At 52.5% G+C, this 26,607-nt stretch overlaps 2 protein-coding genes across 2 annotated transcripts in view; both read left to right on the top strand.

Moving 5' to 3' along the window:
- Positions 1-5,874, top strand: part of IP6K2 (inositol hexakisphosphate kinase 2) — a 29,134-nt gene extending 23,260 nt beyond the window's left edge. The window contains exons 4-6 of the mRNA XM_082664533.1: positions 703-878; positions 4,526-4,701; positions 5,148-5,874. Of these exons, the coding sequence (XP_082520659.1) occupies positions 703-878; positions 4,526-4,701; positions 5,148-5,648 (853 nt within the window). The 3' untranslated portion in view covers positions 5,649-5,874. The remainder of the gene's footprint in view (positions 1-702; positions 879-4,525; positions 4,702-5,147) is intronic.
- A 2,081-nt stretch (positions 5,875-7,955) lies between these two features.
- On the top strand, positions 7,956-18,662 carry NCKIPSD (NCK interacting protein with SH3 domain; the record flags this gene model as incomplete). Its single annotated transcript, XM_082663594.1, has 13 exons — positions 7,956-8,126; positions 10,691-10,800; positions 11,027-11,231; positions 11,404-11,494; positions 11,748-12,238; positions 13,494-13,664; positions 13,808-13,894; positions 13,983-14,121; positions 14,204-14,284; positions 14,487-14,615; positions 14,722-14,814; positions 14,942-15,114; positions 17,730-18,662. 13 exons carry the CDS (start codon positions 7,956-7,958, stop codon positions 17,931-17,933), a joined length of 2,145 nt encoding a protein of 714 aa, XP_082519720.1. The 3' UTR covers positions 17,934-18,662.
- Between the last annotated feature and the right edge of the window lie 7,945 nt (positions 18,663-26,607).

Genomic DNA, 26,607 nt, shown 5'->3' with positions numbered 1-26,607 from the left:
AGACAGAATGGTCAGTTGGGCATCCCCAAATCTTGGGGATCCCCGTAGGCAGAGTGCTCCAAGTGCCACACCTTGGCAGAGCTTGTGAAAAGATAAATTATATATATATTAAAAACGTAGCTAAGTAGGTTGACTTATTCTCATGGAATTTCAGTCTCCAGCATTCTGAGTCAGGGAACCTGGATGTTCCAGAAGCCAGGGGGTGTACTACCTAGAAGAAGAGGGCAGTGGAGGCTGCCTTGCAGGGTGCGGGCTGGAGGCAGAGGTTGTTCTTTCATCGAAGGTTTTCCTTACTGTAGAAAAACAACTGTAGAAAAACAGCGAGCTGACACACACCCCCCCTTTTTTTTTTAAATCAGCTGTCTTGGGACTTCTCTGGAGGTTCAGTGGTTAAGACTCCGCACTCCCAATGCACAGGGCATGGGTTCGATCCCTGGTTGGGGAACTAAGATTCTGCATGCTGCGCAGCCTAAAACATTTTTTGAAAAGAAAATAAATAAATAAAGATTAAAGTTTCTAAATCAATCAATCAACTGTCGAGGTATAATATACTATGGTAAATGAAGTGTTTACTGTGTGCACTAAAACAACCACCACATCAAGGTATGAAATTTCCTATCACTCCAGAAAGTTCCTTCATGCCTTTTTGCCCCTGAGTTTTGATAAGACATTATGATTTATTGGCTCCTTGTCTCTTTATAGCCATAAGTTAGAAGAAGAATTTGAGTGGCTGAAGAAATCTGAAGTCTTGTACTACAGTGTAGAGAAAAAGGGGAATGTCAGTTCCCAGCTTAAACACTACAACCCTTGGAGCATGAAGTGTCACCAGCAACAGTTACAGAGAATGAAGGAGAATGCAAAACATCGGAACCAGTACAGTATCCTTTGTTCATAGGGCATCTCTGCCTTGGGGAGAAGGGAGGGCAAGTGAGAGGAGACCCTACGAGCTTGGAGAGAGAAATTGAATTTTTTTTTAGTCATGGTTGTGCTAGGACACCCTACGTGGTAACTGTGGGCATATATTACTTCCCTCGGGGCCAAAGGCTGGTCTGGGAGTGCAGGTGCTGGGGAGGGAGTCTGATGGGTTCCTGGGGGTCAGGGGCGCCTCATGGAGGGACCAACCTGCACCTGGGGGGCTTTAGCTTGGAGTGCAAGGACCTGGTTCATGTTTTCAGACTCCTACAGAAGTCCCCAAATAGTGCTTAACTGCCAGGGTCTGCAGTGGGGTAGGACTGACCTTTCAGTCTGGTTCACCAGGTTAGCACATGAAGAAAACACAGGGTCCTTTCTTTTTTTTGGAGTCGGGGAACCTGGATGTACCAGATAGAATAATGCATTGAACCTCGAAGTACCAGTCACCAAGGTTCAGCAGTTGGTTAACCCAGTCATGTCAGTCTCCTGTCATGACTGTCTCTATACACCCAGCAGCCCCCAGCTGAACACTCTCTGAAGCAAGTGTCAGATATTTCATTTCATCTATATACACCTCAGCATGTATCTCTGAAAGATAAAGGTATTTTAAAACATTAATACCATTATTACTCCTTGAAAAATGGACAGTAATTCCTTACTATCAAGTATCTAATTTGTGACCCCATTTTCCTAATTGTCTCATAAATATTTTTGTTGATTATTTGCTTGAATGGGGATCCAAATGAGGTTCACACATTGCATTTGGTTGAAATGTTTAAGTCTTCTAAAATACCCTTTCTGGTTTTTCTTCTTGGAAATTTCTTGTCAAAGAAACTGAGTCTTCTAGAGTTTCCCACCATCTGGATTTTACTGATTACATCCTGTGGTGTCTTTTACATGTTACTCTTTCCCCTCTGTTTCCATTGAGTTGATAATTTTATCTACAAGCTTGATCAGATTCAGGTTCAGTTTTGGGGGGGTGGGGGCAAGAATCCCTCAGAGATGGTATTGTAGCTGTCCATCGGGAAGCACGGTGTTTTGTTGTCTTTCTCTTTTGTATTGCAGTTGCCTTAGAGCCATTTTTTCATTAGGTGATTTTCTAATTTTGTCATTCCTTTTTCATTCATTAGCTGGAATCCTTCTGTAAAGAGAAACTCTTCCTCATCAACTATATGCTTATCCTGAGGTATAGTTCATATAGGAAAGGCAGGTTAAGAGTTTATTTTCCTTTGTTTACTAGATTTGGAAAAAAGAGATGGTTTCTTAACACCCTCCAAAGGTGACCAGTGAGGTTTTCAGCATTGTTATGAACCCATGAATTTAAACATATTTGACGTGTTTTAGTCCATTGCAGTTATCTTTACTGATGCTCAAATTGTCCCATGCTTGGCAAGTGGGAGCCTTTCAAAATAGGCTCCTGAGTCATTTTGACACAATCACAGTAGTCTCTGATGGCTGTCTTTCCCATATGAAGAACTGGTACAGACTCGTGTATATTTCATATTCCAGATGTGAATTCAGTCATTCTTCTACACCAGGGGTTGCAATCTTTTTCAGTAAATGGCCAGTGAATATTTTAGGCTTTGCAGGCCATACACTGACTGCATCACAACTCTGCCATTTGTACCCTGAAAGCAGCCATAGATGATAATGTAAATGAATGAATGTGGCTGTATTCCAATAAAACTCTATTTATGGTCACTGAGATTTGAATTTCATTCAATTTTCATGTGTCATGAAGTATTACATACAGGTTTTTTTTTAATTCTTATTTTTACTATGATTTTTTTAACATCTTTATTGGAGTATAATTGCTTTACAATGGTGTGTTAGTTTCTGCTTTATAACAGTGAATCAGCTATACATATATCCCCATATCTCCTCTCTCTTGCATCTCCCTCCCACTCTCCCTGTCCCACCCCATACAGTTTTTGACCTCTTAGAAATATAAGAATAGGGCTTCCCTGGTGGTGCAGTGGTTAAGAATCCGCCTGACAATGCAGGGGACATGGGTTCAAGCCCTGTTCCAGGAAGGTCCCGCATGCCACGGAGCAACTAAGCCCGTGCGCTACAACTACTGAGCCTGCGCTCTAGAGCCCATGAGCCGCAACTACCAAAGCCCACGCACCTAGAGCCCGTGCTCCGCAACAAGAGAAGCTACTGCAGTGAGAAGCTGGTGCACCACAACGAAAAGTAGCCCCCACTAGCCACAACTAGAGAAAGCCTGCGCACAGCAACAAAGACCAACACAGCCATAAATAAATAAGTGAATGAATGAATGAATAAAAAAATATATAAGGGCTTCCCTGGTGGCGCAGTGGTTGAGAGTCCACCTGCCGATGCAGGGGACACGGGTTCGTGCCCCGGTCCGGGAAGATCCCACATGCCGTGGAGCAGCTAGGCGCGTGAGCCATGGCCGCTGAGCCTGCGCGTCCGGAGCCTGTGCTCCACATATATATATATATATGTAAGAACCAATGGACCTCCCTGGTGGCACAGTGGTTAAAAATCTGCCTGCCAATGCAGGGGGCACGGGTTTGAGTCCTGGTCCGGGAAGATGCCACATAGCACAGAGCAACTAAGCCCGTGCACCACAACTACTGAGCCTGTGGTCTAGAGCCTGTGAGGCACAACTACTGAGCCCTCGTGCCACAACGACTAAAGCCCATGCGCCTAAGAGCCTGTGCTCTGCAACAAGAGAAGCCACTGCAATGAGAAGCCCACGCGCCGCAACAAAGAGTAGCCCCCACTCGCCACAACTAGAGAAAGCCTGCACGCAGCAGCAAAGACCCAACACAGCCAAAAAAAAAAAGTAAGAACCATTCATTCCTAGCTTATAGGTTATACAACAGTGAGTGAGCAGGGGGTCATGGTTCACTGGCCCTGCTCTAGGAGCACTGGTCTGGGCACTAGGGGAGCTCATACATCCGGTCATTGTTTCTAGATCTTTTCAGTGCCCACGTCTGGGAAATACATATTTATTTTAAAGAGAAAACTTTTCATGAGTTCATACTGATATTTCTAGTTCATATTTAAGACTAGGATTTACTGAATTTATTTGATGTTCTGTTTGTAATTTAGGACATTTCTATTTTTGTTTTGTTTTGCTATTTGTGTCACTTTTTTAAAAATTTATTTATTTATTTATTTATGGATGCTTTGGGTCTTAGTTGCAGCACATGGGATCTTCATTGCGGCATGAGGGATCTTTTAGTTGCAGCATGTGGGATCTTTTTAGTTGTGGCGTGCGAACCCTTAGTTGCCGCATGTGGGATCTAGTTCCCTGACCGGGGATTGAACCCGGGCCCCCTGCATTGGGAGTGCAGCGTCTTAGCCACTGGACCACCGGGGAAGTCCCTAGGACAGTATGTTTTGGACCGTGGTCCCACATCTTGCTGAGTTCAGGGAATGATGTGTGTGTCTCCCAGGCTGTTCTCAGGCCAGTTCCCTGACAAGAATTGAAGGTGTCTTTCAGCCTTCTAGTCTGGGCTGCCTGCATGGGAGATGTAGCAGGATCTCTGGGGTACTGTGTGCAGGCCTTGTACCCTGGGACTGCCAGGGCCCCGTGGAGCAGCACCTTTTCATTAGAGGGGCATTGTCCTTAACCACTCAGAATTTATCTTACTGGAGAACCTGACTTCCCGTTATGAGGTGCCTTGTGTTCTGGACCTCAAGATGGGTACGCGCCAGCATGGTGACGATGCTTCAGAGGAGAAGGCAGCCAACCAGATCCGCAAATGCCAGCAGAGCACGTCTGCAGTCATTGGTGTGCGCGTGTGTGGCATGCAGGTGAGAGGAGTGCAGGTGCGTGGTGTGGGCTGGCTGGGGCATCCAGGAGCTGCCATTCTCCCATCGTGGCATAGTCCCGTTTTCTCAAAAGATTCCAGATTTGAATGAACCTGTCACTTTCTGGTTAGAAAAGGAAGCATGCATGCATGGGTAATCGTCTCTGGGGCTGGCCTGGTTGGCTGAGTCCAGAGGCTGTGGACAGGAGGGGGAGAAAGGCAAAAAAGCTAGTCCCTCTCCACCAACACATACACTGAGCAGGGGGCTGGTGATGGAACCCAGGTCAGAGGGCTGTATCCTGAGTGGGTGTTGATTGGCAAGGACAGTGTCTCTTGTGATACTTAACAAATTAAAGGATCTGATCCAGGACTGTCATATCGCTGCCACTCCCCAGGGTCTAGGCCCTGAGATGGCTGTCAGCACCTCACCTGCTGGTCTCCCTCCCACAGGTATACCAGGCAGGCAGTGGGCAGCTCATGTTCATGAACAAGTACCACGGCCGGAAGCTGTCCGTGCAGGGCTTCAAGGAGGCACTTTTCCAGTTTTTCCACAACGGGCGGTACCTGCGCCGCGAGCTCCTGGGCCCTGTGCTTAGGAAGCTGACTGAACTCAAGTCCGTGTTGGAGCGACAAGAATCCTACCGCTTCTACTCAAGCTCCCTGCTGGTCATTTATGATGGCAAGGAGCGGCCTGAAGTGGCCCTGGACTCAGATGCTGAGGACTTGGAGGACCTGTCAGAGGAGTCAGCCGACGAGTCGGCTGGTGCCTATGCCTACAAGCCCATCGGCACCAGCTCGGTGGACGTGCGCATGATCGATTTCGCACACACCACTTGCAGGCTGTATGGTGAGGACAGTGTGGTACACGAGGGCCAGGATGCTGGCTATATCTTTGGGCTCCAGAGCCTGATAGACATTGTTACAGAGATAAGTGAGGAAAGTGGGGAGTGAGCTTGCTGGCTGCAGCAGTACCTGAGAGACTCTCTGTGTCCCAGGCACAGCTGTGCTGCGTCGGGGAGGAGGCCAGTATGGCCAGGCGGTGGCCCCTGCAGCCTGGAGCTGATGCGCAGAGGCCTCTATGAGTCCCAGCCTGAGCCAGCCCCAACCGCTCTCGGAGTCTTTATTTATTTTAACACTCTTCAACATTCCACATTTGATGATGCAGATACCTCTTTCTTCCCTGAGTGTAAATGTTCTAATACAAATCTTTTTGTTAATTGTACACAGTGCTGCTGTCGTTCTTGCCCAAGGATAGGCAGCCAGCCCCCCTCCCAAACCTCAGAAACATCACATATGCCATGACCTTCACCCTGGCCCAGCAATATATTCCTTCCAGTGACCCCATCCCATGGACCCTAAAGTCACCATAGCCTCTTGGCTTAGTCCTCAGTCCCTTAACCGAGCACCCACACACATAACCGTAAATGGGTCCCTCTGGGATCTGTGCTGGTCTGTCCCAGCACCCCTTACGCAGAGAACTACACTTGACTGTTGATACAGTTATTTCCCTGCCCTCATGTAGCTTAAGCCAAAGTTGGGCAGCAGGTGTGCCAAACCTTGGGTCCAGCTCCTGTGCCACTGGTAGCAGCTAATTGGCTGGACATTGTGATGTCAGACATCCTGGAGTCAATACTGGGGCCTCAGGTAGCCACCAGGCTTTGGTCTGTTGGCAGCCATTGGCTCTGTGGTCAAGGTCTTAGGAGGTCCCAGAAGGTGGGTGGCTTGATGGGAGGGGTTCTGAGCAGTGTGGTCCTCTTGGCCACACCACCTGTCACCACTCCTACGCAGCCCTGGACCCCACTGCAACCACGCTAGTGTCATCCTTCATGTGGCTCCAGCCAGGGCAGCCCCTAAGAGAGCTACTTGTGCTCTGTGCTAGGACAGTTTCAGGGAGAGGTGTGGCAAGAGGTCTTGAACTGCAGACCCAGACACCAGGGAGAAGGACACAGAACCAGTGCTAAGAAGGTAGGGTCTGGATGTCCAGTTTTAGCAGCCCCACCCCTTGCCTTGCCTGAACCTCCTAGCACCTCCTCTCCAAGGTCCATTATGCCTGTATCCACTACGTCCAAAAACAGGCCAACTGCATACACTGGCCTGGTTGTGCCTACAGCCCCTTCTCCCTGGGCCCAGGCTTCCAGAGGGGAATGTGGCTGGAGCAGCCCCTGGACAGAAATGGGAGGTCCCCAGGACCCTTAGGATCTCTCCCCGGAGTTTCCCCCTTCCCTCCTAGGACTTCAAAGACCTCACCAAGTCAGGGCTGACCGGAAGGTGGGCCAAACAAGCTCTTAAGGCCACATGGTGCCCCACTCCCGATCCTCCACCAGCCCTTCTGTCTGCTCTCAGAAGGAAGCATGAGAAATAAGATAACCTGTAGTTGTAAGTCCCCAAAGACAACAGAACAGAGTGATGTGATAGCGATTGATAGGGGTGGGAGCCTGCGGACTTTATACTGTGAGGAAGGGAAGTGTGTCCCAGGCAGAGGAAACTATGCAAAGACCCACATTACAGAGGACGAGAGAAGCTAGTAGCCGAAAAGAGGGGGTGGGGTGGGGAGCAAGGATGGGAGGACTTTGGACAGAGAAATGGCCCCCCGTGGGTTTTGTTTTTACCGTCCCCCCCTCACTCTTGCTCCGCGTTGCCCACCACTGGGGCGGTAAGCGGGCTCAGGAGGCCTAGAGACACGGAGCAGACCCGGGCCCCGCGGGCGCCTCCAAGTGTCTCAAGATACAACAACGGGACTACCCTAACGGGGTCGCTGTCCTTATGTTAGTAGGTCAGGTCCCACTCCCCTGGGGTGGCAAGGACGCATGGGACTGTCAGCATCGGACAGAGGCTCTGTCTTTGGGCTGCGGGCGGAGCGCTCCTTCGGGAAGTCGGATGGGCCGCAGCACTAGGGCTTGGGCGGGTAAAGGGAGTGGAGGGCCGGGCGGGAAAGCTGGGTCTGGGGCTCTAGGTAGGGTGCTGGGGCAGGGAGTCGGGAGCTTGGAGACGCAGAAGTCCACGGAAGGGGCGGAAAGGGCAGCGGGTTCTCGGAGGCCGCGCCGGGCCGCGCAGCCTGTGGACACTAGGGGGCGCCGCGCTTCTGCGCAGGAGCCGACACATCCTGGGGCGGGGCTGCGGCGGGCGGGCGCGCGCGCGCGCGCGCGCGCGCACGCGCCGTATGTCACGGGGCAGGGCGAGCGCGGTGAGGCGCTCCCGGCCTGGCGTCCTGGTTTCGCAGACCCTGCCGTCTCTCCTGCCCCGGCCCGACTCACCCTCATGTACCGCGCGCTGTACGCGTTCCGCTCGGCGGAGCCCAACGCGCTGGCGTTCGCCGCGGGCGAGACCTTCCTGGTTCTGGAGCGCAGCAGCGCGCACTGGTGGCTGGCGGCGCGGGCGCGCAGTGGCGAGACGGGCTACGTGCCGCCCGCCTACCTGCGCCGCCTGCAGGTGAGTGTGCCCCTCCCCGGCCCGGCCTCAGCCGCCCCTAGACTGAGCTCCAACATAGGCTCGCAGGACAGACCCCGGCACCCCAGGCCCGCCGGGACCTCCAGCAGATAAGGAGTTTGAGAACCTGATCGTGAAACCCCAGGAGGACTGGGACCCTAAGAGCCCGCGCCCCAACCCAAGACCAGGGCCTTGACAGCCAACTCTGAGGACTCAGATCTACCAAAAGCCCAGCTCTGGGACTGAGACTCCTCGGGATCCCAGAGCCATTGGGCCCCAACATCTGAACCTCCATCCGAATAGAATTCAAGAGTCAGTCCTGAGATTACAGCACACCAAATTCTGAGCAGTTCCCCAGATCATTGAGACCCCAGAATTAATTGGCCCCTTCCCTGGATCACCAGGATCCCACACTTTTGCCTCCTTTTCCTCAGCTTCCACCACTGAGACCCGGGCAACCCTGGACACTGCCTGTTTCCCCACCATCTTCCATGCCTTTACACCCCCTCTCTCATTTGGACCTGAGAACCATGGACACCCCCCTCCCCTAAATGACCCCCCAAGCCCTGAGACCTCAGTATCTTTTACTCTCCTGTACTCAGTCACCCCCTAAGCCTTTCCTAAGACACCTTCGTCAGTTCACTTTGAACCAGGGATCCCAGGCCCTGCTGACATTCCCTGGCACTACTCTCTTTCACAAGCCTCAGGCCCTGACTTTTCAGACTTCCTTTCTCTGAAGATGAGGGAGCTCCATCCCTCCTTGGCCCCCAGCCTGGGGTGGGGGCTGCTCCCATTGCAAGGAAGTGAGACCTCCCCATGGCGTCCCCGGTCTGGCTTTGGCCCCATTTCCTTCCAGTGGAGTCTGCAGCCCCAGTTCCTGTTTCCCCAAGAATAGTCCTGGTATGGGGGCTGGGATGTGTTGTCTCCAGCTGGTCTATTCTGATCACAGGGGGAAGGAGGGCCTGGAGCCTCCAGGTCTGCCCTGTGCCAGACACCCCCGCCCCATCCTAGTCCATAGCCTTTAGGAAACATCCTGTCCCAGCCCAGTTCAGGACAGAAATAACAGGATAAATTTGGAGATGTCATCTGGTCTTACCAGAGAGGATGGGCCCTGGTCCCTAAACCCTTGGCCTCATGGCATCTAGGAGTGTCTGGGTAAGAGTGAGAGCCCTGGACACCAGGGCTGCTGGGTCCAGGGTGAGCATGTCAGACCCAGCCTCTCTGGAGCTGGGAGCTTGTTGGAGCCTCTGAGGAAAGTCCTGCCTCTTCCCCAAGGGCCCAAGAGGCCCCTCCCCTGCCTGGGCCACTGGGGCTGGGTGTTTGGGGAGGGCAGAGAGGCTACCATCTTGTCTATCTGTTGGTTTCTTGCTGCATGTCTCCCTCTGCCTTCGTCTCCGTGGCTCTCTCTGTATCTCGGTGTCATTCTGACTCTCCGCTTGTGTGTGTTTCTTCCTCCGACTCTCTTCCCTTCTCTGTCTCCAAATCTCAATTTCTTTCTGCGTGTCTCCCTCTGCTTCTCTCTCTCTCTCCCTCTCTCTCTCCCTCCCTCCTTCTCTCTCTCTCTCCATCTTTCTTGCTTTCTGTGTATCATCTGTCTTTCTCTGTCCCCCTTTCTGTCTGCTGTCTCCTGCACTCTGACACGCCCCGTGCTACCTGGAGGGCTTTGTTGACCTCTGAGTCCATCTGTCTGTCCCCATCAGAGAAGCTTCTCAAACCTACTCTGGTGTGATGTCACCTTAGTTCTGAGGCTCCTATGTCTGATGGACCATGTGTGCCAGGGGCAGCGAAGGGTGGGAGTGGCTGGTCCCACAGCTGCCACCCCCTACTCTGTACCCCATGCCAGCCAGGCTGGGTAGATTGGACCCCTGAGTTGCTGCGGATGGCAACACAGAATCTGGGGCAGGGGCCAGGTCCTGTGCTCATGTCTGTCTTTTGCCACAGACACAGAACTGCTGCTTCCCAGTGCAGGTCTGGAGGATTCCTGGAATAGCTTGAGGGGATGGGGGCTGGCAGCAGGGGTGGAGAGAGGCGATCCCTTTGGCCTGTCCTCAGCTACTAGGGCCTGCAGAAGGCTCTCTGAGGACAGGGCCGTCCTGGAGTGTGACCTTGGTTTTGTGAAGGATCAGCAAGATCCAGAGTGATTTGTTAAGACTTCCAGACACTAGAGGCTCCCTGCTTGGCATCTCAGCCTGGGATCTGAGCCAAGCCTGGGGATAGACTAAGTGTGTACTCCTGGCCTCAAACTGAGGGTCCGTGGGCTGTGGTATTGCTCTAGACCCCAGGTTTTCGGCGACATCTTAGCTGAGAGCCTCACTGTGAGGTAAAATCCTGCTCGGGGCCCCAATATATAAAGCAGCAGCATGGGCCTTCCCCGTGGCCCAGCTCCCTGAGTGACGCAGTTTGAGAAGCCCATTTCATATTCTAGTTCAGCTTGCTGTGTTCACATCTGGCATTACAGGCTTTAGCTGTAGTGGTCCTTTGTCTGCCCCGGGCTCCATCCTGGGCTGGCTCTGGGCTCAGTACCTCACTTGGCCCCCAGGCCTAACTGCCCACCCCTGCCCCCACAGGGCCTGGAGCAGGATGTCCTCCAAGCCATTGACAGGGCCATTGAGGCTGTGCACAATGCAGCCATGCGGGATGGTGGCAAGTACAGCCTGGAGCAGCGCGGGATCCTCCAGTGAGTGGGGCGGGAGAACCGCCCAGTAAGCACCGTGGGGTGGGGTCCTTCAGTGAGTACTGGGGACGCCAGAGAGCAGTGTTGGTAGCGCAGAGTGGGGTGGAGCATGAGGGCAGTGGGAGGTTGGGGAGCCTGGGCTAGGGTGGGCCGCATCCCACAAGGAGCATGTGAGGACTTCGGGAGTTGTAAGGTAACTCCCCCAATAACCTCCCTGTTCCTCCCTCAGGAAGCTGATCCACCACCGGAAAGAGACCCTGTCCCGCAGAGGCCCCTCAGCCCCCAACCCTGCAGCTATGACCCCGTCCACCAGTGACCACCACCTGGATGCTGCTGCTGCCAGGCAGCCCAATGGGGTGTGTAGAGCTGGATTCGAGCGGCAGCACAGCCTGCCCAGTTCTGAGTATCTTGGGGCAGATGGAGGCCTCTACCAGGTACATGGTGAGAACATCCTAGGAAAGGGAGGTGGGTGGAGCTTAAGGCTTTGTCCAGAGGCGCCAGGGGTCCACTGGGGTCAGCGATGCCGCCTGGAACCATAGTCCTGCCCATGCCAAGCTCAGGGCGCTAGCCAGGTTGTACCCTCAGATCCCACTTCTGTCCTCCCAGATCCCACCACAGCCTCGCCGAGCAGCACCCGCCACGCCACCCCCACCTGTGAAGCGCCGAGACCGCGAGGCCCTACTGGCCTCGGGGAGTGGTGAGAAGGCGGGGTTGGGGGACTCGGGGGGCACCCTGTACTTGGAGTGGTTACTCTGCCTATGTCAGGGAACTGGGGGCTCCAGGCTTGGGGGGAAGACAGGGCACGTGTCAGGGCAATTGGGGGTTCTGGGCTTGGTGGGAGGGTCTGGCATAGGAACAAGGCCCTGTACTGGGGGGCGGGGGCTCTGGGCTTGGAGGGGTTGGGGCCCCCAGGGGGCTGCCCTAGCACAGCATCCCCTCTCTGCCCACAGGCGGCCGCAACACCACACCCTCTGGGGGCAGTTCTGTGTCCAGCGGCTCCTCTGTCAGCAGCACCTCCCTTGACACACTCTATACCGGCTCCAGCTCATCGGAGCCAGGCCCCAGCTGCTCACCCACGCCCCCACCTGTGCCCCGCCGAGGCACGCATACCACTGTGTCCCAAGCTCAGCCCCCTCCCTCCAAGGTGCTAAACTCGGAGCCCCCTACAGAGGAGGTAGCAGTTGATACAGCCCCAGCCCCTGATGAGCTGGAAGCCCTGGGTGCACTGAGCCTGGGGACCACAGAAGAGAAGGCGCTGGCTGAGACTGCTGTGCCCAGGACCATTGGGGCAGAGCTGATGGAGCTCGTGCGGAGGAACACCGGCCTGAGCCACGAGCTGTGCCGAGTGGCCATTGGCGTCGTGGTGGGTCACATCCAGGCCTCAGTGCCGGCCAGCTCACCTATCATGGAGCAGGTCCTCCTCTCACTGGTAGAAGGCAAGGTGAGGGTGGGCAACAGGGCCAGGGGCCTCCCCATCCTGGGGCTGCCCTACAGCCCCTGCCCCTTCCCCACCCTCACACTGTGTCCAGCCTTTACCTGACAGGTCTTTGTTGAGCTCTAGCTCTTGGCTTCCTTGTGCTGGGTACTGGGGACATTTGGGCTGATCCCTGAAGGAGAAAGGGAGGAAGAGTATTCCAGGCAGAGGCTCAGGCTGGACGAGGGCCATGAGGCAGGACCGAGCTTGGCTCACAGGAAGAAGTGGAACAAGGCCAGCATGGCTGGAACACAGGGGGTGAGGGAGGGAGCAAGTGGTGTGGTTGGAGGTGAGACCTGGGGCAGGTGACAGATGAGACAGCCGTGGGTGGCCAGGAGTTCTCTCAGGCTGCAGGGAAGGAATGGACATAAGGCATGAGAGAGGGCAGTGTCATGCTGGCCTTAGCAGTGGAGAGCAGTGGTTGCTTCGAGAGCTATGATGGAGGCCTGAGTGCTGACTGAGATGTGAATGAGGTATGTGTGGATCATGGGCGGGTGGGATCCTTTGCCAAGGTTGGGGCACTGGTCAGGGAGCAGGATTGGGGGGCATGAGTCAAGTCTACACGGTGGGGGCCAGATGGGCCAGAGGTCTCTCCTTAGGGCTCCATGGCTCCTGCAGCTCTGGTTTGGGGTGTGGGGAGCAGTGAGTCAGTGGGCTTGCCTGTGCTGGGACACTGGATCAAGAGGAACACGGCAGGTGGGTAGATGACAGGCCTGTCCCACTTTGTGTAGAATCAGGGGGTGGAGTCTCAGTCACATTCAGGTGGTGAGGAGTTGGTGGCCTTCCTCATGGAGGATGTTTATCCAGGTCTGGGACAGGAGGCAAGTTTTTGGAGAACACCCCACGGATGTGTCTCATGCAGAATCCTGTCCCAGACGGTTGTTAAGACTTGGGGGCAGTGGAATTACTTGGGGAGGGGGTATAGAACTGGGTCAGTGCCCTTGGTGGCCTCGATGTTGGGGAATGGGCTGTGGGAGCAGGTCTTTTGTGGGAGCTTGATGGGAGCAGCGGGGAGGAGGGAAGAGAACTGGGGGCTGGTCCCCTCACCCTTCCTGCGACGACGCTGGCTCCAGGCAGCTCTGGCAGGTGAGGCTGGGGCCCCCTGCCTGACACTGGCCTGGAGCTCATGCCATGACCTCAGGGTCTAGGCTGAACTCCAGGCCTTGTGGGCCTCCTGGAGATGGTGTGGGGCAAGTGTGCTGAGCCAGACCTCTTCCTCCAGGACCTGAGCACTGCCCTGCCCTCAGGGCAGGTCTGCCACGACCAGCAGCGGCTGGAGGTGATCTTTGCAGACCTGGCCCGGCGGAAGGATGACGCCCAGCAGCGCAGCTGGGCCCTGTATGAGGACGAGGGTGTCATCCGCTGCTACCTGGAGGAGCTGCTGCACATTCTGGTGCGGGCTGGGTGCCCCCAGATGCCCCCCACCCCTGCCCCATCCCTCCCCAGTGCTCGGGAGTCTCCCCTACTCATCCTCAGCTCACTCACATGTGGCCACCTTACACTGAGTGACTCCATCACACTTCGTCCTCCCCACAGACGGATGCAGACCCTGAAGTTTGCAAGAAAATGTGCAAGAGGAATGAGTTCGAGTCTGTCCTGGCCTTGGTGGCCTATTACCAAATGGTGTGTGGGAAACAGAGGGGAGGGGGCACAGAGGGACCTGGGTAGAGGTGGGGGTTCCGGGCATTGAGCACACAGGGTCCCCTGCCAGGAGCACCGGGTGTCGCTGCGGCTGCTGCTCCTCAAATGCTTCGGCGCCATGTGCAGCCTGGACGCAGCCATCATCTCCACACTAGTGTCATCTGTGCTGCCTGTGGAGCTGGCACGGGACATGCAGACAGACACGCAGGGTGAGTGAAGGGCAGCTTCCTGCCAGCTGGGGAGGTTCCCGCCATCTGGGGGGCTCTGACCGCCTGCTTTGCTCCCCCGCAGACCATCAGAAACTCTGTTACTCCGCCCTCATTCTGGCCATGGTCTTCTCCATGGGGGAGGCAGTGCCCTATGCACACTATGGTAAGAAGGCAGGTCACTGACCAGCGGACCACAGGGAGCCCACAGCCCGCTGGAGGTGGGGCCCATGGCCCAAGGGGCTGGGCACCCACTGACTGTAGTCTGACTGAATGTCTCCAGGGCTCACAGAAACCCAGGGAGGCTGGGCGGTGTGGCGGTGTGTGACGGGGGGCGGGCTGCAGACTTCCACGTGCCCCTCTCCCAGAGCACCTGGGCACACCCTTCGCCCAGTTCCTGCTGAGCATCGTTGAGGACGGGCTGCCCTTGGACACCACCGAGCAACTGCCAGATCTCTGCATGAATCTACTTCTGGCTCTCAATTTGCACCTGCCAGGTGGGGGCAGGGCCTGACGGGGGTGGCTGACTCGCCGTAGGGGGGAGGAGGGGGGCTCTCCCGGCTTAGCACCTGTGCTGTTGTCTACCCCCGTGTCCTTCCTCAGCCCCTGACCAGAACTTCATCATGGCCGCTCTGAGCAAACACGCCAATGTCAAGATCTTCTCCGAGAAGCTACTGTTGCTCCTGAACAGAGGGGGTGAGGGCCCAGGAATCTGTGTGGGGCCCCTTTGATGTCCTGTGACTCCATGACCTCTGTAACTCGCTGGGGTGACTCTGGGCCCCCTCGAGGACTGCCCTGACCCCCTCTTCCCCCTGCCTTCTAGATGACCCCGTGCACATCTTTAAGCATGAACCTCAGCCGCCACACTCCGTCCTCAAGTTCCTACAGGACGTGTTCGCCAGCCCCGCCACAGCTGCCATCTTCTACCACACGGATATGATGGCGCTCATCGACATCACCGTGCGGCACATCGCGGACCTGTCGCCTGGAGATAAGGTGCCTGGGGATGGCAGCTGTGTAGAAACTAACAAAAGGGGGGCACCTGACACTGAATGGAGACTAGGGCGAGGGGCACTGCTGGAGCCGGTTAAGTGTGGGAGGCCGCTCAACCATGACAGGTGTGCCAAGACCCAAGGGAGCCCGCCATGAGGTGGTCGGGGGTGGGCTGTCTGAAGAAAGCAGGAGTGGAGGGAGTGGTGGGAGGTGAGGAGGAGGAAGTAGAGTTTACACAAAGCCTTGGAGGCTGCGGCGGGAGGTTGTCACCCCTCTCAGGGGCAGGGGAAGTGATCTGATTACCATCCTGAATGAAACGGAGACTGAAAGCACAGCAGAAGCGGGAGGCTGGTGAGGAGGCGGCTGCAGCTGTCCACGTGGCACGAATAGGCTGGGAGAGGAGGTCAGGCCGGGGTGTGTTGGAGGTGGGTTGGCAGGGCTTGCTGCTGGATTGGTCTGGAGCAACCGGGTGGATGAAGTGCCGATTGCTCAGGTGGGGAAGAACCTTTGAATAGAGTTGTGTTTTGATGTGTCAAGACTGAGAAGATACCTGTTGGACATCCAGGTACAGAGGACCTGGGGTGTGAGTTGGGACTGGAAAGAGACACTTTGGAGTTGGCTGTGCATAGATGTGCTGGGAAGCCTGTGACAATGCGGTCACCTAGGGTGTGGGATGGATGGGACAGAGGGAAGCTCAGGCCTCAGCCCAGGGCACAGTCGGGGCACATAGGGAGACACCCAGGAGGAAAACCAAGAGAGCAGGAGCCCAAAGCCACGTGTATGGAGGAGGAGGGGGATGAGCCGTCTCCACAGTTAGGAGCCCGAGTGAGATGAGGCCTGAGAATGAGCCACGGGATTCGCCACATGGAGATGAGGCGTGATTCACAAGCAGCGTCCAAGGACGCTCCAGGGCTCACAGAAACCCAGGGAGGCTGGGCGGTGTGGCGGTGTGTGACGGGGGGCGGGCTGCAGACTTCCACGTGCCCCTCTCCCAGAGCACCTGGGCACACCCTTCGCCCAGGGAAGAGAGTCCGAGTGGGAAGTTGAAGAGAGGATTTGAAGTTGGAGGGGAGTAGAAAGGGGGAAGATGGGAGCAGTGAATGGAGACAACCTTCGTGTGTTTTTAAGTGAAGGGGAGCAGAAAAAGGTGGGGGATCACTGGAGGGAGACATGGGGTCAGGGAAAGTCTTTTAAAGGTGGGAGATGCTGGTGCATGTCTGAGTCAGAGGGAATGATCCAGCACGCCAATCATGGAGAAACGGCTGATGTGTCGGGAGAGTCAGCCGCTGCGGGTGTCAAGTAGGTCAGGCAGCAGGGGAGGGTCCAGGCCCCCCTGGAGGGATGGCCTCTGGCAGGAGCCAGGACAGTTCATTCACTGGGGACAGGTGAGGTGTGGGTGCCGGGGGAAGACCAGGCGTTTCTGAAAGTCTGCTTGTTTTCTGCATGAAGCACAAAGCCAACTGATCGGGCAGTTTAGGTTTGGAAAATGGAGAGAAGGTGGGCAGTGGTCCTTTCAGGAACAGTGAACGTGGCAGAGGAAAGTGGCAGGGGTGCCAGGCAGTGAGGTTTGTGGTGGGGAATGCCATTCAAGCCTGCACAAGACTCTAATTGTCTGCTGCTTAGCTTCTAGGATTTGATTGGCAGGTGCTTTTTGGTCTGACCAGGGTTGGGAGTTAGCAGGGTGATGCTGCCTAAAGAAGGTTTGAGTATTGACTCCTCTAATCAGAGGTAAAGAGAGAAATGAGGGATGGTGAGGGGAGCAAATGGAGGAAAAAGTGCTGGCGCCAGGTCAATGGATCAGGGTCTCAGTGAGGATAAGGAGCAGCTGGGGTGTCAGATTGGAGTGGTTCTTGGAGCTGTTAAAGCCAGAGGTGCTGGAAGGGTGGGTTGGCGGGGAGTGTTGGAGATGGATTCAGGGCACACGTAGAAGGCAAGACGGCCGGGTCTTACTGGGACGGATTGGATTCGGGGTGTGGGGAGAAAGGAACTGGAGGGGACACGTGCAGTTTTGGCTTGAGCACTTGAATGGACAGCAGTGCTCTTTATTAAAATAAAGAACACGAGAAAGCCTTCAGCTTTGGGAAGATGGGGAAGATCACGAGTTTGATGGTTGTTATGTGAGTTTGAGTTCTCTCTGAGATAAGCAGGAGGTGACAAGTGGGCAGTTGGATTTTCTCATCTGCAGCTCACCGGAGAGTCTCTGCAAGAGGTTTGAGTGGGGGGTCACTATTTGAAGCTGTGGGTGTGAATGAGATCTTCCAGGGTGAGAGGATAGAGTGAGAAGCAGAGGGCCTCCAACAGACAGACAGCAGCCCCACAGGGGCCCAGCATTACAGGAGGGATGGGGGCTCGCTGCTTCCCCTCGCCACCTCTCTGAGGCAGGACTTCCCTGGGCCGGCCGCGTTCTGGGACTGTGTGTGTCTCAGATGATTTATTTATTCACTTACTTATTCAACGACTATCAAAGGCCAGTTCTGTGCCAGGTCCACTCTGGGTGCTGGGGATGCAACCCTGATCTTCAGTGGTGTGGCTGCCAGGAGGCAGTAGTGGCCTGTCCCTGTCTGGTGGCAGTCTCAGTGCCTCCCTGGGGTCCCTGAGCTTGCCTGGTCTCCCCACAGCTTCGCATGGAGTACCTCTCCCTGATGCACGCTGTGATCCGCTCCACACCCTACCTACAGCACCGCCACCGGCTCCCCGACCTGCAGGCCACACTGCGACGCATCCTAACCGAGGAGGAAGCCTCGCCCCAGTGTCAGATGGACCGCATGATTGTCCAAGAGATGTGCAAGGAATTCCCGGTGCTGGGCGAGGCCCCCAGCTAGCACCTTCTTTTCCTCCCTTCCCTGCAGCCCTGGGTAGGGTGCAGGGGACTCGGAGGCTTGGCCCTAAGAATGTTTTGCACTGACAGTGTGAGGGGCGGTGATGGTGGAAGGGACCTAAGCAGGGGCCCCCACCTGAAATAGAGCTAATGAGAGGGGCCAAGCGCAGGATTAGGGACCACGCGCTGGGAGCTATGCTGGGGCAGGGGGAGTGTGAACTGAAGCCCCTCCATCTCCCGCTGGGCTGCCTCTTCAGCATGCCCCCCCACCCCATACACATGCACACTCAGAGTCCTGCTGCTGCTCCAGGCTGGGCCAGAGCCCTCATCCCCCGCGCCCACCTGGTCTGTGTCCTGGGCTTCAGCAAGCCGTGTCCCTGGGGTGAGAGGAGGCACCTTCCGCCAGCTCTGTTCTTTGCCTTAGCTTCACAGTGAGTGCTGCTCATGTGCTCTGTCCCCCCAGCCGCCACCCCGTGGGGGTCTCTGCCCCCACTCCAGCCCCCAGAGGTCTTGGCCAAGCTGCTTCTTTGAAAGCAGAGTCTTAGAGACGGGCCATCCACCCTGGAGCCTCACAGAATGAGGTGATGGCACTGATAAAGCCAATGACAGAATCTATTTTCTCTGTAAAAATGTAGACCGAAAAGCCATGTGTATTTTCCTATGTGCTGCAGCTCAGCTTGGAAATAAATCACAGGCATCTGGAAACAGGCTTCCCTGTATGATCCTGAGTGGTGGTGGGAGAGGATGGTCAGGGGCACTGGGGCCTCAGGACCTCGTCACTAGCTTGCCCTGTCCTCTCCAGCCTGAGGAGGTGATGGTCCCTAACAGGCCTCTCCATCGAGGTCCCTTGAGCCCTGTTCCAGCCTCTCTTCCCTGGGTTCCCACTTCTCCTGGGCCATAGCCACAGCCACTGAGAGCCCCATGGTCCATTTGCAGGTGACTGCCCCTCCAGGCTTCACTTACATCTTTCTTTGCCTTGAATGCCGTGTCTGTCTCCCCTGTTGAAACCCTATATCCTTTATACCTGTTCTCAAATGAAGCGGCTCCTATCCAAGCCCTGGCCTCCCTGAACTCTTAGGGCTGCCCAACTGTTTCCCTTCCTTATTTGTCTTCCTCTGGATCCAGCGAGGTTCCCTCATTTTGCAGCCTTAGCGGAGATTTGGTAATTACAGTAGGACAAAAAGAATATCTCAACAAGTGTGGGGTTAGTTGTGCACTGTTTGAGGGGAATCAGAGGCCAATGTTGGGCAAAAAACGTTTTCCTCGTGGGCTCCCCAGTTAACTAAGGCTGTCACCATAAGTTGGGGAAGAGAGTCAGAACCTGTAGGCAGACACCAGGCAGCAGTGGTTTCCATCAGTTCCCTTCAGTTTGTTACCCAAGATGATTCTCATCAGATTCCACACATCCAGAATCACTGATGCTGTGACTTCTTGCCACGACTTTTCCTTTCTTAATGGGGTGCTGAAGGCAGAGGGCTTTTACTCTCTCAGCAGAACGGAATACGGCAAGAAGCCCAGCAAGGCCAGTCCAGGGGTGGGGTCCCAGGGAAACAGGTCCATGGGAGCAAAGCACAGGAGACCAGCAGGGAGATGTCCTTCCTGACCTGTTGACTCTTCCAGAAGTTTAAGTGCACAGGCTCACCTGGACCTGAGGAGGAGCTGACACAGTTGTCTGCAAGAAAGCTCTGTGTGGTACAACCTGGTCACTTCATCCTGGAGGCCTCTGCCTCCCTTCCACAGACGGAATCAACAACGCTGACTTCCAGGTACAGCTCCTTTCTCATTGGAGTGCTGAAGGCGGAGAACCATGGTTCTCCTCCTGAGAGCGAGTAACTCAGTGATAAGCACAGGTCCTCAGGAAGCTGAGGCAGGAACATTTGATAGCCTCTGTGCCTTGCTCTGTTTGCTGTTAGGCTGCACACACTGACCTCGTGGGAAAAGCAGGGCAGTGCTGTGCCATCTGTCCTAGTGCTGGCCCCCATGAGAAACGAAGTGCAGCCCCGTGGCTGGAAGATCAGAGCCCCTGCCCACTTCTGTGTGATTGTCCAGGGGACCCTTGCATGTGTTTGTAAGGAGACACTCAGAAGGGCCAGGACTCCAGGACCGTCAATAAACACCTTGATGGTGTCTCACCACACAGAATTAAAGCTACCAAGGACAATGACTAGCCAGAGAATTCCTCAGGGAAGGAACTGTCTGAGAGAATACCTCTGACTGCTTGGAAGGATGGTAGACGTGGATGTGGTTAGGCAGGGGAAAGGGCAAAGAGAGAGAAAACTAAGGCACTCAAAGAAGGGAGTGACAGGGTGGGGCTGAGGAAAACTCAAATTTTGAGGGGTAGTGAGGGCTGGGCGTTTGGGCCAACCTCTGGGCTAGAAGTGGGTCCCTACAGGTGTGGTACCATGTCTGTGGGACATGTCTGAGTACAACATGCTACATGTGCATAAGGCAGCTCCAGGGTAAGGGGTTGGGTGAAGACCACCTGCCTGCTCAGTCCCCAAAAGATACAGACTGAGGCTCCAAGTATGTGAGGATAACCTTTTCTTTTTCTCTCTTATTTAATGGAAGAATAACATACTATGAAAGCTACAGTATGCAAAGAGTACAGCTAATGAATTATGACAGAAGATGCTAATGTAGTCACCACCCAGTGTCACTAGTTCCCAAAGCCCACTGTGCACCCCTCTCAATCACCAACTCCTTCCTTCTCCCCAGACCTCTTCCCTAGAGGTAATTACTGATAAGTTTTGCCTGTTTTTGAACTTTATATAAATAGAATCATATAGACACTGGCTTCTTCACTCACCAAGTTTTTGAGGTTTGTCTATGTCATAGTATGTGGTTGCAGTTTGTTCATTCCCAGTGTCGTGTGGGTTACACCCTCATTTATTTATCCACAGTTAACCACTGTGGATAAATTTCAGTTTCCAATTTTTGTCTATTACGAATTGTGCTGTCAGGAGCACTGTTGTACATGTCTTCTTGTTGCTCATATGCCTTGCACCAGGAGGTATATCCTCAAGAGTGGAATTGCAGGGTCACAGGCAGAAACTGCCAAATAGTTTCCCAAAGTAGTTGTACCAGTGTACTCTCCTCCACTGGTGCCTGAGTTCCAGCTGCTCTATATCTTTCCCAAAACCTGGTGTTGTCAGTCATTTTCATTTTAGTCATTCTGGTGCAGTATAGTAGTATTTGCTTTTACACTTGCGTTTCCCTGACGACTAAAGAGGTTGAGCACCTTTTCATTAGTTTACTGGCTATTTGGATCTTCTCTTGTGAAGCACCTGTTCACATCTCTTGCACATTCATCGACTGGGTTGTCTATCTTTTGTTGGTTTGTAGTATGTATTCAGGATATGAGTCCTTGGGTTGTATATCTTACAGTATCTTCTCCCATTCTTAACATCTTTTGATGAAAGGAAGTTCTTAATTGTAATGTAATCCAATTTTTCAGTATTTTCCTTTATGGTTAGTACATTTTGTATCCTATTTAAAAAATATATATTTGCGGACTTCCCTGGTGGCGCAGTGGTTGAGAGTCCGCCTGCCGACGCAGGGGACACGGGTTCATGCCCCGGTCTGGGAAGATCCCACATGCCGCGGAGCGGCTGGGCCCATGAGCCATGGCCACTGAGCCTGCGCATCCAGAGCCTGTGCTCTGCAACGGGAGAGGCCACAACAGTGAGAGGCCTGTGAACCCCCCCACCCAAAAAAAAATATATATATATACATATATATATATATTTGCTTAAAGTCATGAAGAACTTCTGTGTTCTCTTCTAAAAGCTGCAGTGTCTTTTCTTTCATATTCACATGTCAAACCTGGAATTGATTATGAAGGTAGTATGAAGTAGGGGTCTCATGTAATTTTTTTCTACATGGATGTCCAGTTGACCCAGCACCATTTATTGGAAAGCTCATCCTTTGTGTTGGCTCTTAAGAGCCACCCTTGTCAAAATTCAAGTCTCCACACATCTTTAGACCCCTCTCTGGATTTTGTTCCATTCATCTGTCTATTCCTGCACCAGCACCATACAGTCTTGGTTTCTGTAGCTGTAGCTTTCTTGATCTCCTATAGACGAAGCTGTTCTCCTACTTGGGTTTTCTTCAGACTGTCTTGGGTATTCCTGGCCCTCGTACGTTTTAGAATCCAGTTTGTCAGTTTACACACACACACACACTACACAGTATCTACTGGGATTTCTATCGGAGTTGCATTGAATCCATTCTTTGGGAAGAATTAGCATGTGTGCAATACAGGCATACCTCATTTTGTTGCACTTCACAGATAAACTGCATCTGTTACAAATTGAAAGGTGTTGAAGGTTTGTGGCAAACCCTGTGTCAAGCAAGTCTAATTGTTGCCAATTTTCCAACAGCATTTGCTCACTTCATGTCTCTGTGTCACATTTTGGTAATTCTCATAATACTTCAGACTTTATCATTATTATATTTGTTATGATGATCTGTGATCAGTGATCTTTAATGTTGTTTTTCTTTTATTTTTGGCCACGCCATGCAGCATGCGGGATCTTAGTTCCCCCACCAGGGATCGAACCCGTACCCCCTGCAGTGGAAGTGCTGAGTCCTAACCACTGGACCACCAGGGAATTCCCTGGTGTTACTTTTCAAAAAGATTACAACTCACTGAAGGCTCAGGCGATGGTTAGTATTTTTTAGCAATAAGGTATTTTTTTTTAAATTTTGTGGTCCCCCCACCTTTTTAGGTTTTGATTTTCTCTTTTTAAAAAAATATTTATTTATTTATTTGGTTGCACTGGGTCTTAGTTGCAGCAGGTGGGCTCCTTAGTTGTGGCTCATGGGATCCTTAATTGCGGCAGGCAACCTCCTTAGTTGTGGCATGCAAACTCTTAGTTGCCGCACGCATGTGGGATCTAGTTCCCTGGCCAGGGATCGACCCCAGCCCCCTTGCATTGGGAACGCAGAGTCTTAACCACTGCGCCACCAGGGAAGTCCCAGCAATAAGGTATTTTTAATTAAGGTATGTGCATTTTTTTAGGCATAATGCTGTTATTGCAAACTTAATAGACTCTAGTCTAAACATAACTTTTATATGCCCTGGGAAACCAGAAAATTTGTGTAACTCACTTCATTGTGATATTTGCTTTATTGCGGTGGTCTGAAACTGAACCCACAGTATCTCCGAGGTATGCCTGTATTTAATCTTTCAGTCTTTGAACATAGTTTTCCACTCCATTTATGTCTTTATTTCTCTCAATAATGTTTTTTTCTTCCAGTGTTTCTTGAGATATAATTGACATATAGCACTATATAGGTTTAAGGTATACAGCCTAATGATTTGACTTACATACATCATGAAATGATTATCGCAGTGTTTAGTGTCAATAATGTTTTATTGTGTGTGTGTATGTGTGTGTGAAGAGTCATTGCACATATTTCATTATATTTATTCTAGCAATTTACCTTACATGATGCTACTTAAATCACATCATGAAAAAAATTTTTCTCACTTGTTGATATATAGAAATTACAACTGATTTTTATATATTGACCTTGCATCCAATGAATGCTAAACTCTAACAACTTATCTATAAGTTCTTTTGGATTTTTTACATACACATTCCTGTTGCCTGTGAATAAGTTTTCTTTTTTCCTTTCCAATCCTTGTACCTTTTTCTTGCCTTACTGTGCTGGCAAAGCCCTCCAATATAATATTAAGGCTTGTCAAGAATGTGAAATGTTTTCCTCTAGCAATGCTCTGCTGCTCCAGAGGTGAGGAATTCACAAGTAGTCTATTTTTTTTTCACAATTCACAACATTTTATTCAAGTTAATACATTTCATTCAGTAATCAACCATATTATCCTTGGCACCATTAATAACCCCTTAATCACAAGAGAAACAGAGGGAAAGACTGAGATTTATGTGTAGAAGTTGATCTCCACCAAAACTAATTCATAGTCCATCATCTTTCATGATTGTGCTTTTACTTGAGGCCTCATTTTTGGGGCGAGGGGGCTGTTTCTCATAAGTGTTTGCTTAAAACAAATAACATGACCTACGTGGAAGGAAAATAAGGTCTAGTCCCTAGTGAACAAGCAGGGGATCCTCCAGGAAAGGAGCCCTAAAGGCTCCTTGAAGTGACAGTAACCCTTCTGCCCCAACCAGTCAGTAGTAAGTTATAACCAGGTGAATGAGAGAGGTAGTAACTAGCTGGAGAACCCATGGTCTAGACTCTCTAGAACAGGAATGGCTGAGTGAGTCAGAACTGGAGGGAGACATCTACAGTGTCTGGAAAAAGTGACCAAGAATAGGAAAGTGTGAAAAAGATACAGGTTTCCCACCAGGGTACCCACAGAAGGATGGTGGTACCAGTCAAGGGCAGTCCTGTGCTTTTCTCTGACACAAGGTTGCACTGAATGGGTTCTGCAATTTTCAGATAAAAATTGGAATGACGCTGAACAAGTCAAAGTGAAATCAGAGTTTCCCTCCTTTGTTCGGTAGACACTGATAGAACAGCTGTGTGTGAAGCGATGGGACAGGTGCTAGAGGAAAAAAATGAAGCTGTCTTAAGATGTGGTCCTGACTTGAAGGTGGCCATCAGACCCCGCACATACAGAGCACTATGTTGGAGGGTCTGAGTGGAGGGAAGCATCACTTCTGGCTGGCAGCAGCAGAGAAAGCATTCCCCAGTCGTTCCTTCTTGGTTCCCAGGATGTCCTCTGTGCCTCTGTGTCACCACTTGGCCTGCCCCATTCCAGGCACTTGCTTGTCTTCCTTATCTTTCTCCATAATGTGAAATGGAAGCCTGGGAGGAGAAGATCCCGCCTCACAGGTGTCTAACAAATGTGGGTGGAATTGATGTGTTACGGAAGTGTCACTCAATTTTGGTCCAGGTGGGTGGAAAAAAATTTGGGGAAAGGAGAGCTAATAAGATGGTGGTGGTAAGGGTAAGGTGTTATAATCAGAAGGCAGGAGCAATGATATCCCAACAAGCAAACTTAGTACGTGGCTTAAACCAGGTGATAGAACGCCAACACAGCCAAGGACCGCAAGAAGGTAGCTGGAAGCCCTCTGCCTAATAGGTTAGTCTGCAGAACTGGAAAGCTAAAATCTTTTCCTACTATCTACTCAAGTTTAACCAGAGCAGATGAAGAAATAATGAATAACTAGAGGGTCGTAACTTTCTAGAAAGATCAAGTAAACACAGCACCCCCCAAAAAAGGTGAGGCTGAATGTCAAAGTGTAGAGGAAGCTTTTGAAAAAAATTTTTTTTTTTTCTCCTAGGAACTTAGCTGTATTTTCTCTCTTTTTAAAATCGAAGTATAGGGCTTCCCTGGTGGCGCAGTGGTTGAGAGTCCACCTGACGATGCAGGGGACATGGGTTCGTGCCCTGGTCTGGGAAGATCCCACATGCTGCGGAGCGGCTGGGCCCGTGAGCTATGGCCGCTGAGCCTGCGCGTCCGGAGGCTGTGCTCCGCAACGGGAGAGGCCACAACAGTGAGAGGCCCGCGTACCGCAAAAAAAAAAAAAAAAAAAAAATCGAAGTATAGTTGGTTTACAATATTATATTAGTTTCAGGTGTACAAAATAGGGATTCAGTTTTTTTGGATATCTTTTTTTAAGTTTGTTTTTGGCATCTTGATCTGTAAGCAATCAAGTAATAGATGCCATCCCAAAAAGGAATGTTTGCAGGAACCAGAGTAGTTGAATCCAACTATGCGTGATGCCTTTAGACTTGAACAATCCAATGGCATACAAGGACTCTCCCACGTGAATCAGCCAGGCAAGCCAATACCAACTGTGCACGAGGGTGTGATGATGCTCCAGCAAGTACTGAGTGAAGGGGCCCAGCGGCCCTAGGCTCTGATAAGGAATAGTCTCAGGCTAGAAGATCATCCAGTTTTCAAGCAGAAACCTTAGGAGCCCACCGATCTTGCGCTTACGCCAATAACCTAGGCAAGCGCCAGGCGCGCAAGAGCAAGACCCTCCCCCCCCGCCCCAAGTAATCTATTTTAGGGAGTTAGATTTTAGCCCAGTGAGTTTGTCTAAGAAGAGCAGGGCAGGAGAGTTGTTATAAGACTGGCTAATGGTTAAGGTAAGGAGCTGAGAGGAAGTGAGAAGTGACAGATTGGAGGTCCTAGTGAGATGAAAGAACTGTTGGATAATTGAGCTGGATGGGTTGGCCAGGTTTTCTGGTCTGCTCTCCCAGCAGGGTACCCCTGAATTGGAGGAAGGAGGGGACAAACACAAGGTAGGGAGGAAAAGGCACGAGGAGAGGGGTTGAGATGTCCTAGAGGGCAGTGGAAAGAGGACTTGGAAAAAGGAACTACCTTGGTTTGTCTTTACAGGGAGCATTAGAAGCTGCCACTTGGGCTGGGGCACAGAGGTGAGTGCAGATGGAGAGGGAGAGGCTTCCTTGGAACAGCAGCCACAAAGAGGACTACGGTGGAGGCAGAACAGCAGGGAGTGACACGGAGAGTCATCTGCAGTCAACAGAGGTGTCAAGGAGAGCTCTAAGTCTTGCTCTCCACAAGGAGCATCAGTTGAGGGCAGTGCTAACCCTAGTGGAGAGAGCAGGGCGTAACTTCCTTTGGCCATGGTCCCTTTAAGCGTCAGCACATTTGTCCACACAGCCTCCATGACCTAGGGTGGCTCCTCCATCTCTTGGTTATTCAGAGCTCTGCACGGGCATCT

Source organism: Grampus griseus, assembly GCF_964374135.1.
Source record: "Grampus griseus genome assembly, chromosome: 10".
Taxonomy (NCBI): Eukaryota; Metazoa; Chordata; class Mammalia; order Artiodactyla; family Delphinidae; genus Grampus; species Grampus griseus.
Note: the sequence above shows the minus strand (reverse complement) of the source record. Positions and strands in the feature narration are given on the sequence as shown.